We start from the raw sequence: 16429 nt of genomic DNA, 5'->3' as shown, positions 1-16429 counted from the left end.
CACTCTTGTCAGGGTGACACTCGAGTTACTCTGGGTATTTTTGGTCTTTTAAACCTGTTGTGAGATCCTGGCTGAGGAGAGCGTGAAAGCATGCAAAACCAGTTACCTCCAGCCAACTACTCTGCCAGCTTTTGTTTGCGTGCCTTCAGAAGTGCATATCCTACTGTGCCTATAAAAGAGAAGTTACTGAGTGTAGTTCTAGGTACTGTTGATTCCCATGAGTCATCTTGTTAATTGTGTGGGTTTGCAGTTACATTCTTTCCAGTTTAATAGATAAATCCACACTGTAAAACCCTACACAAATTAGGAAACAGACCAATCCATTCAAGGAAGTATGACTCTATTAATATCTAAACAAAGCTTAATTTAAAGGAAAAGGGGGGGTTCCCCTCTAAAGCTTTTTTCAATGCTACAGAACAGAACATCAGAAAGACAACTGTATAAAGCTTAGAAGCTGAACTTTGCACCTGTCCAGCAATTGTATTACAGACCATCTGGAAATTTCAGGTATTGTAGGCATAAAGCAGGGAATCCAGACAAATACAAAGCATTATTTACTAAAAAAAAATAAAAATACTTCATTTGATCTTGGTTTTGCCATTGAGCTGGTCAATGGGAAAAGAGGAAACAGAAATTTCACTCTTAAAGTTACATGCAACCTACTGATTGTGTAGTAATTTGGTATGCCACTCCCTAATACAAAACCCAAGCAGCGACCCAAAGAACCTTCCTATCCAGCGAGCACCACCAACAGAAGCACAGGGGAGGGAGCAAGATACTTAAAGGAATTGAACTTGCCTGTTTAGAAATGCCTTGGCTGAATTTACCGGATGGAACTGAGCGTTGTGACCAGGGCAGCGGAAGAAGACCTCGCTCTGCCAGGTCTGGAGAAGAGGAACGAGGCCCGTTCCCCGGGTAGTGTCCGCCAGAGGGGGCCCGGCCCCCACCATTCTCCCAGCTCCTGCGCCAGAAGGACATTTGGCAGCTGAACAGCAGCAGCTTTTCTTTATTTCTTCACTTGCCTGCAGATGTTTCCCATGATAAAGGGAACTCCAGTTATTAAAATCCTATGTGACAACTTAGCCTGTAAGGTTTTTAATTTCTGCGTGGAGTGTAGGAGAGATTAAATGGTCTTTCGTTCATATGTCTTCTCCTTGCCAAACTCAGTTTTTGCACAGTAAGTTGTACATTCTCTGTCCTACACAGTTATAGCTGCAAATGCTGTGTTCTTCTCTAACTTGCTGTGAAACTGCACCCTAGCGTATTAGACTTGGCCTTGATAATCTTGGGGCCCGACTACTATAATGGAACACATCTAGAAGTAAAACTTTTGGAATGAGAAAGTTCAAATTAATTCAAAATGTGGCTGTCTGCCTACTAAGTCTCCCAGGCTGTAATGTTTCTCCTTGCAGTTGAGTGTGATAAAAAGGGCAGATCTTCACCACAGCACAATTGAAAACTGCATTTCAGTAGTCCCTTGCTGTTTCAGTAAATTCATTTTTTTCTAGATGAGGAACCAACTATCAGCATGCCAAAAGCTGCCCTTATTTTCTGTCAGGTATTACGTAGTCACATAAGCAAGCATCATCTCAACCACAGAAATGGTTAAAATAAAAACATATTTACTTATGCAAGGGAAATGTGGTTTAAATTAAACACAAAAAGAGACCTTTAAGTAGTGCATTTTTTGTGTTTCGGTAGCACTTTATTCCTGGCTGTTTTTCTCCTGCAGCAGTAATTGACAGATAGCTGTTCTCATTCTTACAGATTACAAAGCATACCACTCAATGGCCCCAAGGGTCTCCCAGATAGGAACCTGGACAGTCCCAAAGCAGTTATGAGTGGAATACATGGACGCAAACCCTCGTGTCTCTTCCATACACAAGCTTGTGGAAGTGGAACTCTCTTAGCATAGATCTGTTTTTGTACACAATTAAGGTAGTACCTGTTTGTGTCATTTGGTACATACATACATAGGAATACATATATTTTCATCACTGCTAGATACCTCTTTTTAAAGATTAAATCCTTATATGTGGGATTTCAAAGTTGTGTTACGTGAATGCTGAACTTTCATTAGAACCTCTCAAAATCCTCCTATGGAGGTATCTGAATTGTAAAGTTTTGGTATACTTTCCATTGCGTCTACTGGCTGGTCATTCTTAATTCATGTATCTCGGAATGTGAACAAGCTTATAAATAACTTTTATATATGGGCAATGCCTATTGTGGGAGGATTATTGTCTGTTAGATGCAAGTCCCCTTATACCATGCAGCTGGGTACACTCAATCTCTCAGCAGGGTTTCTGACTTCTACAGACTCTCCATTTAAGATTTGCAATTAACTGTGGTGAAAATGAGCAGCGGTCACTATAAGAAGGATGCCGTTCATCAGGATGTTTTGTATCTTGCATTTTCCTGTTCAGTGGCCACAGATTTATATATGAATAACATATAACTAAAGTGGAGACTGGTGGCAGAAAACCAGAGATTTTAGCACAGGAGAAAAGCTGAAGGTTTTGATATCTGCAGAGGGTCAGTAGATGGTTTAGGGCGTGTGTGGAACTCCAGCTAATGTGCGTATCTCCTTTAAGGAAAGCAGTTAACAATAGAACTCATAAAAAGCAGAACCTTTAGATTTCAGACTGAAAAGCCTTCCTATGAAAGAGAACTTACCGATCACCTTATATTTCCACCCGTCTGCACATTCAGGAATGCATTTCTACATCATTACTGATGAATTCACATTTTTCAAAGCAAATGACATTGGAGCCTTTAGCCAGGCTGTGCACCCTTAGAGCTTATAACTTGCTAGCATAAAGGGCTTACTTACAAAGAAAGCACCCTGATCAAGTCCAAGTGCCACAACTCGGACTCCTACTTAAAGCCTCATTTGCAGGGACAATTTCCAAGAATATTCCTGTATGTGGTACATTGCTGTTTCAACACTTCATTCACGTTCCTTTACCAAATATGGGTGAACCTCTAAAACACCTATGTAGAGCCCCACATCAGGCCATGGGAAAGGAATCCAATGTAATACTCTAGTTACAAAGCTGTTCAGCACTGTATATTTAAATAGGGATCCATTCAACTTTGTATGCAATAACAGTTGTCACAGGGTTATTACTTTTGCACCTCCATGAAAGTCATGGATATCTGCATTCTCAGACTCAGTGAGAATTAGCTTTTGTACCGTCTGAAGTTGAGGTTAAAAACAGAAATAGAGTTTAATTCTCTCATGCTGCTGAAATTGTTACATCCTCCAAAAAGATGCTGTCTAAATAGTGAGCCAAATTATATGAAGGAGTACTGTTTATAGCCAGAAGATAGAAGCCTGCAAGAACTACTCATACTTATTGCCTGCTGTGCATGCACTTTCCCACCATGATGCAAGCAAAAAGCAAACTCTAGACCCTGATGTCCGCAACTTATCAGTTATTCTTCTGAGGGTGAAAATTAACCAGTGCTTTAAAAGGAAAATATTACAGATCCTTAAAAAAACCCCAACAAAACCAAAAGTCAGCATAATTCGAAATTTTCTTGGCTGCCTTCCTAGCACCAGGAAAGCAAATTGGCTTTTTCTGTGTGCTCTTCTTTACAAAGGCATAACTGCAGCAAAAGCTTTTATTATTTATTATGATATTTTGGCATCCTCCAGTTTGGCATTGGCATTTAGTTCTGAATACATCAAGTCAAGGCAAAGTGTTAGCTGTCTACAGTGGTGATTTCTTTCTCCTCTTCAGACATCTCCTCAGAAGTGGAAGATTTCTCTCTGCAGACAAGGTACTTCACACCTGATACGTTCTCCAAAGTTACTGGCTCCATTTACATTCCATGGACTTTGCATTAGGTTTTCAGGCCTTATTTAAAAAAAATATTCTGATAATACCCCATGGACAATTTCAATACCTGACTCAGGCCACAGCAAAGCGACAAAAATAGGTGCTTCGCTCTGTTCCCTCTCCCTCACAGCTTGTTCCTGCCACTCTTAATCATTTCTTTAGCTAAATCTGTTCCCTGACCTGATTCATCTCACAGAGGAGTATTGCAACTCTTTGAGTTGAGATGCTGTACATTTGCACCTTCAGTGTAAAGTAGTGATTTCCAGGCTAAGCTAAGGTGACTATATGAACGGTGTAAGTGAGCTTGGCTTCAAAGCATAAACAAACATGTCAGAAGTTTTTTTCTGTATGCATACTAGAATGCATATTAGGGTCAGGTAATAACATTTGCCACTCTACAGGTTAAAGTTGCTACATAGCCATATTCTGAGATTTTCATGGGCATGGTTTCTCACATTAGAAGTTCTTGAAAATCCGCTTACGTAGTTTCAGTTCTGCTACTGTATTTCACCATGCAACACCAGCAATGTGAATGCTATAACAAAAAGTCTCAGGCAGAAGCATCCCATGGACAGGAATATTTTTGTCCGTAACCCACCATGCAAATTACACCACTGTAGACATAAGACTAAGAGATCAAGCTTCAGGCTTTTTTTGCTGAAATTGGTGGCATCTTGAGTTATACCTGTGGCTGGCTGGTTTCTTACTTTGTGTTTTCTGACTCCCATCTGTATAGTACTACCTACCAAATGTATAACTCATCACAAATCCGGGCAACTCCCAAAATATATCACTATGAAATTCAAACAGCACAAAGTTCCCAGTGGAAGTAAAGTCTGCAACCTTCTCTGTCCCACAATAAGGGCCAACTGCAGGTGATGTAGGTCGGCTTCCATCATGTATAAGCAGGTAGTCATAGATGCATCTGTCACTGTCTTCCAGCTCAAAGGATAACATTTTGAGAGATATCTGGAGAAATTACAACCAAAGCACTTTGCTTCCAGGTTATATCCTTTTCTCTTAGGCTATTTGTGCTTGTTACATACAAAGTGTAAATTCCTTATGTGCAGCACCGGTTTTTGTACTGTATTTGCACCACATCCTGATTGCATATTGTAATGCAAATTACTAGCAAATTATTTGCTTAGTTCATCAGCATTTGGATTGGAAAGAGAAGCAGGGGACAAGATTGATCTTGTGCACTTTAAATTATCATCTCTAGAGAAATATAAAACCAGCACCTGCGCAATGTGTCTCAGTTTTTTAGTGGGAACTCTTACCTAGGGATTATTCTGAACAAAGCCTACTGGTACAAGCTAAATTCATAAGAGTTCACACACACATGTAGATGTTTTCCCTTGCTGAACACCTCTGATACCAACATCCAGCATAAGTTCTTAAACTGGATTTTTGTGTTCAGATTTTTCCTCTGAGAAAGCTGTAATGTCACTTTTTGAGCAGGCAGTTATTCTCCAAGGCAAAAAGAGATTCCATTTCATCCACTGATGAAACCCAGAAATAAATTCATCTGTGCCTTACCTTGTATCCTACTGGAGAACAGATGACCCAGAAGCATGCTCGGTTTTTGGGGTATTTATCGGGGTAGTTTGGAGAGGTGATAACTCCATTTGAGTCTGTGAAAGTATCTCCACAATTCACTGAGGAGTAAAGGAGAAAAAACAGAGAAAGGCATATTAACGAGAGTATTCTGGCAGTAGAATTGAGTTTGCTTGTACTTTATTATATTCTCTCTTCAAGCCAAGAAAAAATGTGCTACCATGAAAATCTACTGCTGACATTTTATTTCTTTGCTCCATATTTGTACCAGCAGCTGTACTGAAGGAACTAAAAACATGGCTGCTAAATAACCTTTGGAGGACAGGAAACAGCTGCATCTAAAGCTATATCTGTCTTTACAATTGAGTCTTACCATATTAGCATAGCATTCTAATGGTTTTAACTTACTGCACTTTCAGGAAAGAATTAGCTCAAGTATTCAGATTGCATTATCAACCTAGATCTAATGCTATCTAGAAATGACTCCATCAAGACTAATGCAAAAAAAGAGTAAAAATGACACATTTCTAAGACTTCAATTCATGCTTTAAAAAAGTTTGTATTTTGAGTGGAAACAAAGCAATAACAAGTTATTTGGGCTACTGCCTTCTAACTGAAAGCATGTCGCAGCACAACAGAATTTTATCCAGCAGTCCGTAATGCATTTCCTATCTTTGTAAAACAGACACCCCTCAGCTGGCTACAGTAAGCATGGTGGATCATGTGACATGAAAGCCTTTAATTCAGAAAGTGCAAGTTACCCAAAGTTAGTATCTCTCCCATTGCATAAAATGCCACAAAACCTTGAACAACGTATTGGCTAGATACTGGCTTTACATCTCATTGATAAGATTTCTTGTTGAGTTCTGCAGTCTTTGTGCCCTTTGGCTGCTCTGCTCCTATTAGTTACAGTTGTTGCATTGTTTTTTTAAAAATAAATTTTTCTAATTATGTGAAGAAGCCTAGCAGGCACTCTCAGAAGAATATGAGTGGGTTCTCAGGATTACTAACATAAGACCCATGCAACATTCCATTTTCTGTTTCCTGCTAACCTTCAGCCCCATCATTGCCTAGCCTTCTGCATTAGCATTTGCTATGGAAGTGCAAAGAATAACCCAGAAAAAACCTGCTCTGGAGTACATATTCAAAGATTTCAGTTCTTCCATACAAATATATTAATGCTGTTCTCCAAGCTCTGTAAAGGCATGTTCATACCCCTGTTGTAGGAGGCTCTGAATCCTGTGGCTGTAATGCTCTCATCACTTGCAAACTCTACCAGCATTGTTGATCCAGATGCCACTAAGGAGGGCAGCGGCCCCTTCCCACAGTATTTGTCCAGCAATACAGGGGAATTCTTGCTGTTTCCATTGTAAATTTTTATATAGTCAGAAGAACAGTCTGAGGAGGGTTGGAGATCAAAATCCTCAAACTGCAGGAAAATCTTGAGAAAGAAGAAAAGAGATGTTTGGCTTAATGCCACACACAGGGAAAGATTCAAGCCATCTAATTGTTATGTAGTGAACTAGGACTTCATATTCATTTTACTATCCATGTATCACTGAAGCTTTACTTTCTGTGTAAAAAGAACATAGAATTTCACCTAACTACCCTGTTACTGAGCACAGTGATTGATGTTTGACTATTGCTTGTCTTTGAAAAGCCATCCAATCTTAACAGGACAAAAATCAAGTTAAATAATGCATCTGATAGTCTTCATAAGTCTTATGAAAATTGTTGAGACTGTCTTTTCATTCACTGCGTAACAAAATAAATGTCTCAGTCCATGAAAATGACTCCCAGAGGGTAGTCATAATAATGAAATAATGCTTTGTAGCCTTGACACTGTGGTTCAAACCTTTCCTCTCCTAATAAAAATTACCTTACTTTGACGGATGCGGATCAACCACAGGCAGTTGCTGTTGTTTGGGTATGGGGATGGGTGATTGACAGAGGAGAACGAGCCTTTGGATTTAAGCAACACAGAACTACAGCGATCTGAAGGGAAGAACCAAATAGTGTTGAATAGTGAAAAGTGCACAAAAATCTTCTAGAAATGCCTGAAAAGTATCCCCAACAATTTTAATCAGTCAGGCTTGTGAATTATTGAAAGTTAATTGTTTTTTCAAGAAGGCAGCAGCTTGGCACAGGGACAAGTCTGTTTCCACCAGCATACCAACCCTCTGGTAGGCAAGAGAGATGTATTAAAAGAACTGCAGGCTGCTTTCCTCTGAGGGATGTCTGACAGTGCCTACAGACATCAGCTGTATAAGGGTCACATGCTTTCCATCTACAGCACTTACTGCACTTGTAGAGCTTGTTGATTTTAGCTACATCCAAGTTACTCAGCCCCTCTCTCTGTCCAATGGGTATAGAGGGGTCAGGAACTGGTACAATAGTCTGTTTCCCTGGACTGCTGGAGAAATCATACCTGTAGAAATAAGAAATCACATTTCTAAATCACATCTCTTAAACAGTGGAGTTCTCTAACTGCATAATCATATTCATGTACCAGTTGCCCAGAATTTCAAGGGAAAATGGCAAGAAGCTTCTCAGAGACCAGCCAATCTTCCCTGAAGAGGACTAGCATGCAAGCCATTCAGCATGCAGCAGCTGAAATCAAGCAAGAAACCAGAAAATGCTGCACACTGTCCTGAGTGAGGAAATCTTCACCAATGTCCTGGCAAAATGAACTGAATCCCACCTTCATCGTTCCAGAGGCAGAAAAGCAGGAGTAGTTCTGTCTTAGTTACTACCTATATTTGCTCTCTGCAATTTCCTGCCGCCTGCTAGACAAGTTTTATTTCACAGTTTTGTTCAGAAGTTGTTACTTGCTAGTGGAAATAGGCATGATACAAACTTGTACATTACAGACTAAAATGCAACCTTAGACAGTGTTGCAGATGATATGAGGCAGCACGCAATATCTTAACGATATAAAAACTTCTTTCTCTCTGTACCTAAATATTCTTGCCTATGATCAGCTATTACTGTGTTAATGAAATAATTCAGACTTCAGAACTGGTTTAGATAGTGACTCAGCAGAGTGAGACTTTGGACCATAGCCACGCCAAGGCCTCTAGCAAGAGACAAGAGCACAGCGAAATAAAATGTCCTAATTTTTTCTTCTATCAACTCTGTTTTCCAGGAATCCTGCTGACAAAGGAAGTATACTCACCCTTAATTATGTGCATTCACTCAATTCTAAGGGAACAGCAGAAGTCATTCCCTGCACAGAGTAATTCCTTCTTTCTAGATCTGAGCAGAAGATCTGAAAGCTGTTTGCTCCTTTGAAAAGATGTATCCGAAAATAACTTACGCGCCATAGTGCATCACTGAAGAGTAGTCATAGGGAAGGCCCAGATTTTTTGAATTCACTTTTCCAAAGTTTCCTTGTTCCCCTGTAAGGTAGGAAAGCAACATTTCAGTCAGAACAATTACTGTTGCTCTAATAATACACTATTTGCTGGCATAATCCTAAAAGGATGTCCTTCAGATCCCAAGAGATATCCTTAGGATACAAGTACTTGTTCTCATGAGATCTTGGATCTATCAAAACCACCAGAGCCTTCTGAAGCCCATGGGGAACACATTTTCACCCAGTCTAGCAGCTTTCAGAATATAAACTGAATCAAGTCAGAGTTTCAATATAATCATTGAATCCATTCCACTCGTCAAGTAAAGGTATTCATCTGTCCATCTTCATGAGGGCATCTCCAAATATATTTCAGTGCATTATCTTGGCTATTATAAGCATCCAGCTGATGTCCTCAAACCTGCATCCATACCTTGAAAGGGAAATCACTCTTATCACCTAGATCAAAAACTCAGAGGTATGTGTGTGATCAGCCTGTCTTGCTGAGTCCTTCCATCTAAGGGTTATAATACAGTTTGCCTGTAAGTTGCACCCAAGGGCATGTTATCAGCCATGTTCTGGCTTTGTCTCTGGTCAAACTCATCAGCAGTGATTACAGTGTAGTGATATGACTCGCATGAAGCAAGGGCACTAAGTAAGATCAGCTAGAAACATTGTCTGAATGTAGCCGCTGATGTAGCCCCTCTCATCACAGCTGCTGAGCATCTAATCACTTTTCATCTGTTTAGCCTTAAAAAGCCTGTATGAGGTAAAAGTGTATTACACTGATACAGGACTGGGCCCCAGAGACACAGACTAGAATTCGTGTCACCTAACTTTATTATTTCTCTGAGTTTGGCACTGAATTTGTTCATCAAGGCTCCCAGGATAGTCAGAGGAGAGGGAGAAAAAGACACAGTTGGAGGGAGTTTCATCTGAAGGCACCTATTGCTCTCCATTGATGGGAGAGCATGAGTGCTAATTGCACCCTGGGTCTCTTGTCCATGATAATACAGGCAAGCAAGCAATGTCAGAGCAGAGAGCTGAATGCAGTCAGGCTGGCCTTAAGGCTAATGCCCTAGCCACCGAGAACTCCTTTCCAGTTCAACATCTGTACCTTCGTTATTGTAACTAGCGGTTTGTAAACGACAAACCATCTGGACAAGAGTTTAGGGTTGGATGCTTGTCAGAAAAATCTCTGGAGCCTGCACAACTTGGCTGGCAGGCTTGCAATCAGAGCCAGTTTCTTCCAGTAATGTCCTTCAGCACTGGTCCCAATGAGGGCTAGTAAACACAAAGAGAAGCTTCAAAATCCTGAATTATATAAAGTTTGGGGATAAACATGACTTTGCAGCTTTTCATAGCTCAAAAACTCAGTTAAGGCTCAGACTGGTTCTCAACAGCATTGACTTTCCTGACTTGAGTTTTTATCTCAGTTCCTCTTATCTGCTATACTGACTTCAGAAAGAATTATCAGCAAGCACACAACTTCTTTTGAGGTGATGAACAGAGAACACAGTTCAAATGCAGTGAAATATTTAAGCATATGGCTACTGTTTGGCACACAAGCTCTTTGCTGAATTGGTTTGCTAAAAAAAGAAGTAACAGCAGTCCGGCTGGACAGAGGCACTGCCAGCAAACTACTATCTGCCTCATCACATGCCAGAGAGATTTGGCTGTCTAGACCCGCACACGTGCGGGGACTTATCCCATCTTTTCCACTCTAAAAAATAATCTCCCTCCAGCCAGATTCTAAGAGCAATGACTCAGAAGAACTGAAAAAGAAGCTTTGGCTGAAGTCTCTGAATATTTTTTTTCCCAAAAAAGTTTGGGAAAAACAAGCTGAGTTTCAAGTAGCTAAGTGGACAGCAACTGATCAGGCTGCATTTTGTCAAAACAAAGAAGTAGGATGGCTTCCAGGGTGAATTGCTGGGTAAAAACAACCCCCAGCAAACATCCACAGTACTGCAGCCCTGGCAAGAGAAAAACAAGTTGTGTGGGAGAGCTGGGAAGTTGCAAAAGGTCTTGAGGTCTGGTTCTGCACCACTGAGGTCCATGGGAGCTCTGCCATCAGCACTGTTAACAGCAGCATGTTTTTACAGGAGATGTACACTAACAGTCCTCCTGAACATAGCTGTGTTTCTTCATTTCCTTTTCCCTGCATATCTTTACATTTTTCCCCTACAGTGCTTGTGCTGCATACATGCTGCATTCTAACTCCCTTGTCATGCCAATCTTCTCAGCCTCCACTCCTGGTGAATACTGTTGAAACACTTTAGGTATACCCCACCTCCTTTTAAATAGTCCTGTCTTCACCTCTTCCCCTTCTTTTATCCTTTTGTGATACGATGCCTGAAACAGGGCTTGGTTACATGTGTATCCTTTAGGAATGATGACATCCAAACCTGTGGGCTTCCCCCTGCAAAACTAGTGTAAAACTATGTTTTTGTCTAGTATTTTTGGTTTAACTTCATCTTTTCAACTCCTCTTTCCTAGCATATCCTTTGCTAGCATTTCAAGCGTGGCACACCCTTGCTGTACAACAGCAAACAATTCATAGCAAAATTATACCGTAACACTAGAGCTGAAACCTCAATAAAGAACAGCACAAATGGAATTTACTTAGAATATCATGGGAATAACTGAAAAAAGTTGAGAACAGTGTGTTAGGAATTTGCAATAAAAACAATCAAGTTCCATCTGGAGAGAAAAAAAAAAAGATATTTTCAGCTGTGTATGACACTGAAGAGTTGGATCTTATTTGTTGACGAGACTTACTATAATTTCGTATTCAATTGTTCAGCCTAATTTACTATTATTTACTATAATGAACTAAGTACACTATTATCTTTTCACAATTGTGGTGGTTTGTCCAGCTCTCATAGCTGTCAGACAAGTGATTCCTTGCATCCTTTCTTCCGCTACTTTCCTTCTGTGTACCACTTTCTCGCTTTCCCTGGGACCTCCTACCATTTTTGCTCCCCCCCTCAAAAGCCTGGACCTCTGTATACACTCCCATGTTCCAAACACACAAATCAAGGGCATGTGCCCAAACCATTTATCCTGCATTCCTTTCCCTAAATAACATTCACTTGTTTTCCCCCTACAGATTTACCATTGCTCCTTCATTTCATGGCAGTGTATATTCTTCTGTCCTCAAGGAGGGAATAATTGCAGTCCTTCCTTGCACATCATGCCAGGTCCCAGAATTTTGCACATACTAGTGGTTGCATGTGCTTCTATTCTCTCCACACTGAATCCCTAGTTCATCTCCATTTTAGGCTATGCGCATTTCACTCTCTGCCAGTGCCAAGATGCCTATCCGCTGCCTCCCCTATCTCCATGTCTGTCCCCAAGATAGAGTTGCTGTGCAGTTCCCCACTATGATCCCCAAATGTTATGTTTCACCCCACCTCAGCTAAAATTCCTGTAGTCCTGCCTCCTGGCAAAGAGTTTGCTACATTTTACAATCCTGATGCTCTTGGTATTTGGGATAAGGTGAATATGGGCTTATGATGGATATCAAAATAAGAACACAGAGCTACTTTCAGGCTGCATCTGCCTCGGAGGACCACACCAATGTAGGTGTGGCCACAAATTCCCCTAGTACAGACACCGAACAAGAATTCCATCACACTGAATGTGCTGCTGCTGCAATTCAGCCAATATCAATCATGATTCTTATTTCCATTGTTTCTCCTGTGAACAGCATTCTCCTTTATCTGAAAGTACATGTTTTCTCTTAAGATTTAGTGGGCATACCTGCGACAATGTGTTCCCACATAATCTTGACAAACTTGTCCCGATCACTGCGTGCCTGTTCATGGATGAAACCTAGTGCGTGGTTCATTTCATGCTGAATCGCTCCTTTATCCATGCAGCCATTTTTCACCAGGCCTACTGCTTGACGTCCTCCAATTTTTCCAAAGTAAGACCAGCAGCTAAGAGTAGGCAATCAATAACCAAAATGATCACATTCAGCAAACACAAAGAAATAGGTGTACTGATTTTACCACCAAGGGGCTCCAGATGTGCAGCCACAGAAGGAGACATGCAAATAGTCACTGACATGAGATATCTAGGCTTCCAAAAGCTGCCAAACTACCTCCGAGGAGAAATAAAGCCTTTGTGATGAATATGGCAAATTTTGAAACAGTAAAATGGCTATATCAAACTAAGATGAAGCAGTTTAAATAGTTAAGCAAAGAAACTGAAACAATTATACAACTTTAAATTTTTTACACCATTTAAGAAAAATATCTCATTTTGAATTATACCCCATTATCTTTAAGTCCACACTCACATTTATTCCTGTGGCCTATTAACTGATGTAACTACCAGTATATCTAAAGAAAAATGAAAAATTGCACCTGCTGTCTGAATCTTGACTCCTAGGATAAAAAAAAGAGTAATTACTTAAATTCAGATCAAAACAAAAGAAGCTGAAAGACCTTCTGAGTACTTTCACTCTCAGGAGACGGGAAGCTTACCTCTGCCCATGTTCAACATACACATAGTCCGTTTCTGTGGTGCGATTTACAAACTGCACACAGGTCAGCGTGGAGATCTCTTGCAGAGCATCAGCAATCCAAGACCTCTCTGTCATTGCTAGAAAGAGAAAGGGGCCAGGAGAAATCTTCCTTGGTTAATCAAAACCAAGGTGCATCGATGGGGCGCATCCCTTTAAAACAGCATTCCTTAACTTTTTGTCATACAAGCATAATAGAGAAAAGGACACAAAGCCTTCAGGGATCTTCAAGTTGATTTGAATTTTAAGGGAAGATATAAGAATTACAGCTGGCCCTTATGCATATTCTATAGGAGACAGCTGATGGAAAGCAAAAGAACAGAAGAAGAATGAAACAGTTTCAGATACTTCAGTCCAACTGTTTGTATCCCAAATGAGCCATCTGACCGTAGCTAAGCACCAAAACTCCATTTTGTTTATCAGAGATAACAAATATTTGCCACACACCCCTTGGAATCACTTGAGACAGCGTTCAGAGGCTCTGAACAGCACAGTGTTTCCATTCAGGTACCAAATAAAGATTGGAGTGTTTATCTACTTTTGAACTTTTTGGCCTAATTTGGCTTCCTCAGTTATGAATCATCTACAACTGATTTGTATCTCCGTTTCCTCATCTTTGAGCTTTGGAGAGAGGGAGGTACATGGAATAACCCTCACCTAACCACAAGAGTATATGCTGCAGATCTGGAAGCACATGGGCAGAGCAGCAGCCTAGGCAACATAGAGACTGGACTTCCCTCAGCTCAAATGGTAACAGAGGTTCCCCAGGAATGGGAATCAGCCACAGGCTGTATTTCACTTCCATCCACTTTCTTTCAAGGTAGCATCTTTTAAGAAGGGTCTGCATGGAAACCTCAGTCCAGAGGAGCCTCAGCAGGGGTAAGATAGACCTGCACAGCCCATATGAAGTCTTCTGGAACAAAATCTTCTACATTAAGGCATCAGTCCTGCAGCCTTTTGCACAGGACAGAGCTACTGACTGACTGAATTGCAATAAAGGAAAAAATATCTCCAAGGATTTTTCCTCCATTTTTGCCTCTACAAGATTTCTAGTGCAGGCATATTTGAGAGAATTGAAAGAAAATAATAGTGTTCAAAAAAGTGCTCCTAATGGTGATTTTGGCAAAAATACATTCACAATGTGAACAAATTATATTTCTTCTTCTGTACTTGCTAAATATCAAAGTGCATTGTAGCTAGCAGGAATGAGCTGATATTTGTTATTAAAATTAATTAGCTGGTATTTATGTAACAACTACTGCCCTAGCAGCCACATATTTTAGTGTCTGTAACTGAAATTTTTGGAGTCTTAGCCAAACTACCATAGGGCTAACAGACTAGCAAAAGAGACATGTCAATAAATTCTCATTTGGACAAAGATTGCTTTTGGTGCATGCCACAGAAATGTAAAATAATAGAGAGTATAGGGACTGGAAGATCAAAGCTAACTTTACAGAATCCATTTGCATACACTCACAGAAATCAGAAGAGATGGTAATTGGAACCTTGACTAGTCCATCTTGTGACTTGGGCCATAAACAACTCTCACAGTTAATTGCACTGCGTCGTCCTCTTCTCAAGAGGATGTCTCCTTCATACACAACTATCTCGCTACCTGGCAGGTGAAGAAAATAAAGAGTACACAAGGCACAGAGAAGGCAAATAAGACATGCAAAAGGGAGATGAGAGGTACACACTAATCAAGCTTTTGTACCTTTGGAAATTTCTTTCACTGAAGTTCATTTCCCAGTAATGTGAAAAAGGATTAGTAAATTAAGACCGAGTGAATCTAGGATTCACAATATGCTAAGACTGGTTAGGTCTGCCTGGCTTCCTGGATAAAAAAGATCAATGTGGATGTCATAGTGCAGCTGTAATCAAAGTTGAGATATATATAAAATATATTTTAGCTTAAGAAGCTTTGGGAGCCTTCAAAGTGGAAGGCAAAGTATTGTAAGTCAGTATTCTCTTCATTAGAGCTTGTGGAATTAAAGAAAAATAGTAGCTGACCTCTCTGAAAATGGGATGAATCATACAAAAGAAACGACTGTTTTTTATTATATATATTGAATGCATGCAAGCTATTAGTTTCCAGGTTAACTGTTAATTTGACGTAAGACATTGTGACATGCTCCTCAGTTCTGACTCCAAAATACTTGGAATATGTTTCTCACAGACAAGAGCTGTTGGTTATTATGCCAAAAATGTACAATATTCTTGGGTACAGAAGACAGGGGAGTGCCTTATATCACATAGGAAACAAATCAAAGTGAAAAGTATTCTTATTTGCTGAGGCTACATATGGAAAAGAACATTCCATGTAGCAATTGCTCAATAAGTCTTCTTAATTTCTTTATCATGACAGCATAAATAATCACACTGAATGAGACTTAAAAACACTACTGAATTCTGTGAATAGTTTTCCACTGATGCTAGAAAATATTTTCAAAGAGAAAAATATACCAAATAATGACAATGAGGTATAGAAAAGCAGTCCCACCAAAACCTACAGTTATTTATATAATAATTACAATCAAACTCACCTAAGTCACTGTTTCTTCTAGCTATCTGCAAAAAAAAAAAAATAAAATAAAAAATTACATGCTTATCTCCATACCAGAAAGCTTCTACCATGTAGAATCACAGCAGTAAAACTTTGTAACTAATTTTAAGATAGTCAGAGCAACTCAGCAGCAGCAATGTAAATTCTCAACATCTAGGAGCAGGGACACACCTGGACAGGTTTACTCAGTGCAAAGTTATAGAGAAATGCAAAATGAGTTAGCAGAAGAAAGTCCTTCATCTTCACATTTCCAAGATGATCTTCTCTGCTCCACAGCTCAGTTCTCAAAGCTGTGGTTAGTTTACTTGGGGCAAGTTTTATGGGAAAGCTGCTGCTGTTGTTAACAAGTGTAACAAAATTAGATAACAAGAAGTATTTTCACAAAACAAACAAGCTGCAGGACCTCTCAAGAGAATTTCCAGGCTCTCATTTCTTATTTATCTTCAGAAAACAGAGGAAGTGGAGCAATAGGAAAGAAAATCCTGCAACTTTAAAGTGACTCATCTTTAATTCTAAGAAGAACCCATGAGCTGCTGCAGGTCCCCTCACTGCTGACCAAGGGACAGGATATCTGGCAGCAGTCT

The 16429-nt window shown here is 40.0% G+C and overlaps 1 protein-coding gene across 1 annotated transcript; it reads right to left on the bottom strand.

Moving 5' to 3' along the window:
* Positions 1–4583: 4583 nt before the first annotated feature.
* LOC119151641 (astacin-like metalloendopeptidase) lies at positions 4584–16104 on the bottom strand. The gene is made up of 12 exons (XM_037395798.1): positions 16017–16104; positions 15826–15850; positions 15681–15714; positions 14760–14893; positions 13245–13362; positions 12517–12695; positions 8719–8800; positions 7703–7830; positions 7282–7397; positions 6618–6843; positions 5385–5503; positions 4584–4814 (listed from the first exon to the last, which is right to left on the bottom strand). Exons 1-12 carry the CDS (start codon positions 16083–16085, stop codon positions 4584–4586), a joined length of 1461 nt encoding a protein of 486 aa, XP_037251695.1. The 5' UTR covers positions 16086–16104.
* Between the last annotated feature and the right edge of the window lie 325 nt (positions 16105–16429).

This window comes from Falco rusticolus, chromosome 7 (assembly GCF_015220075.1).
Source record: "Falco rusticolus isolate bFalRus1 chromosome 7, bFalRus1.pri, whole genome shotgun sequence".
NCBI classification, from domain to species: Eukaryota; Metazoa; Chordata; class Aves; order Falconiformes; family Falconidae; genus Falco; species Falco rusticolus.
The sequence above is the reverse complement of the archived record's forward strand: the minus strand, read 5'-3'. Positions and strand labels throughout refer to the sequence as shown.

Excerpts from the sequence above, each read along its gene's own strand:
- LOC119151641 (XM_037395798.1), bottom strand. The coding sequence starts at position 16,085 with ATGAAGGACTTTCTTCTGCTAACTCATTTTGCATTTCTCTATAACTTT. Across the intron at positions 13,363-14,759 it reads TACCATCTCTTCTGATTTCT|CAATGACAGAGAGGTCTTGG; the intron begins GTGAGTGTATGC and ends TTCTCTTTCTAG. Across the intron at positions 8,801-12,516 it reads GTGGGAACACATTGTCGCAG|GGGAACAAGGAAACTTTGGA; the intron begins GTATGCCCACTA and ends CCTACCTTACAG.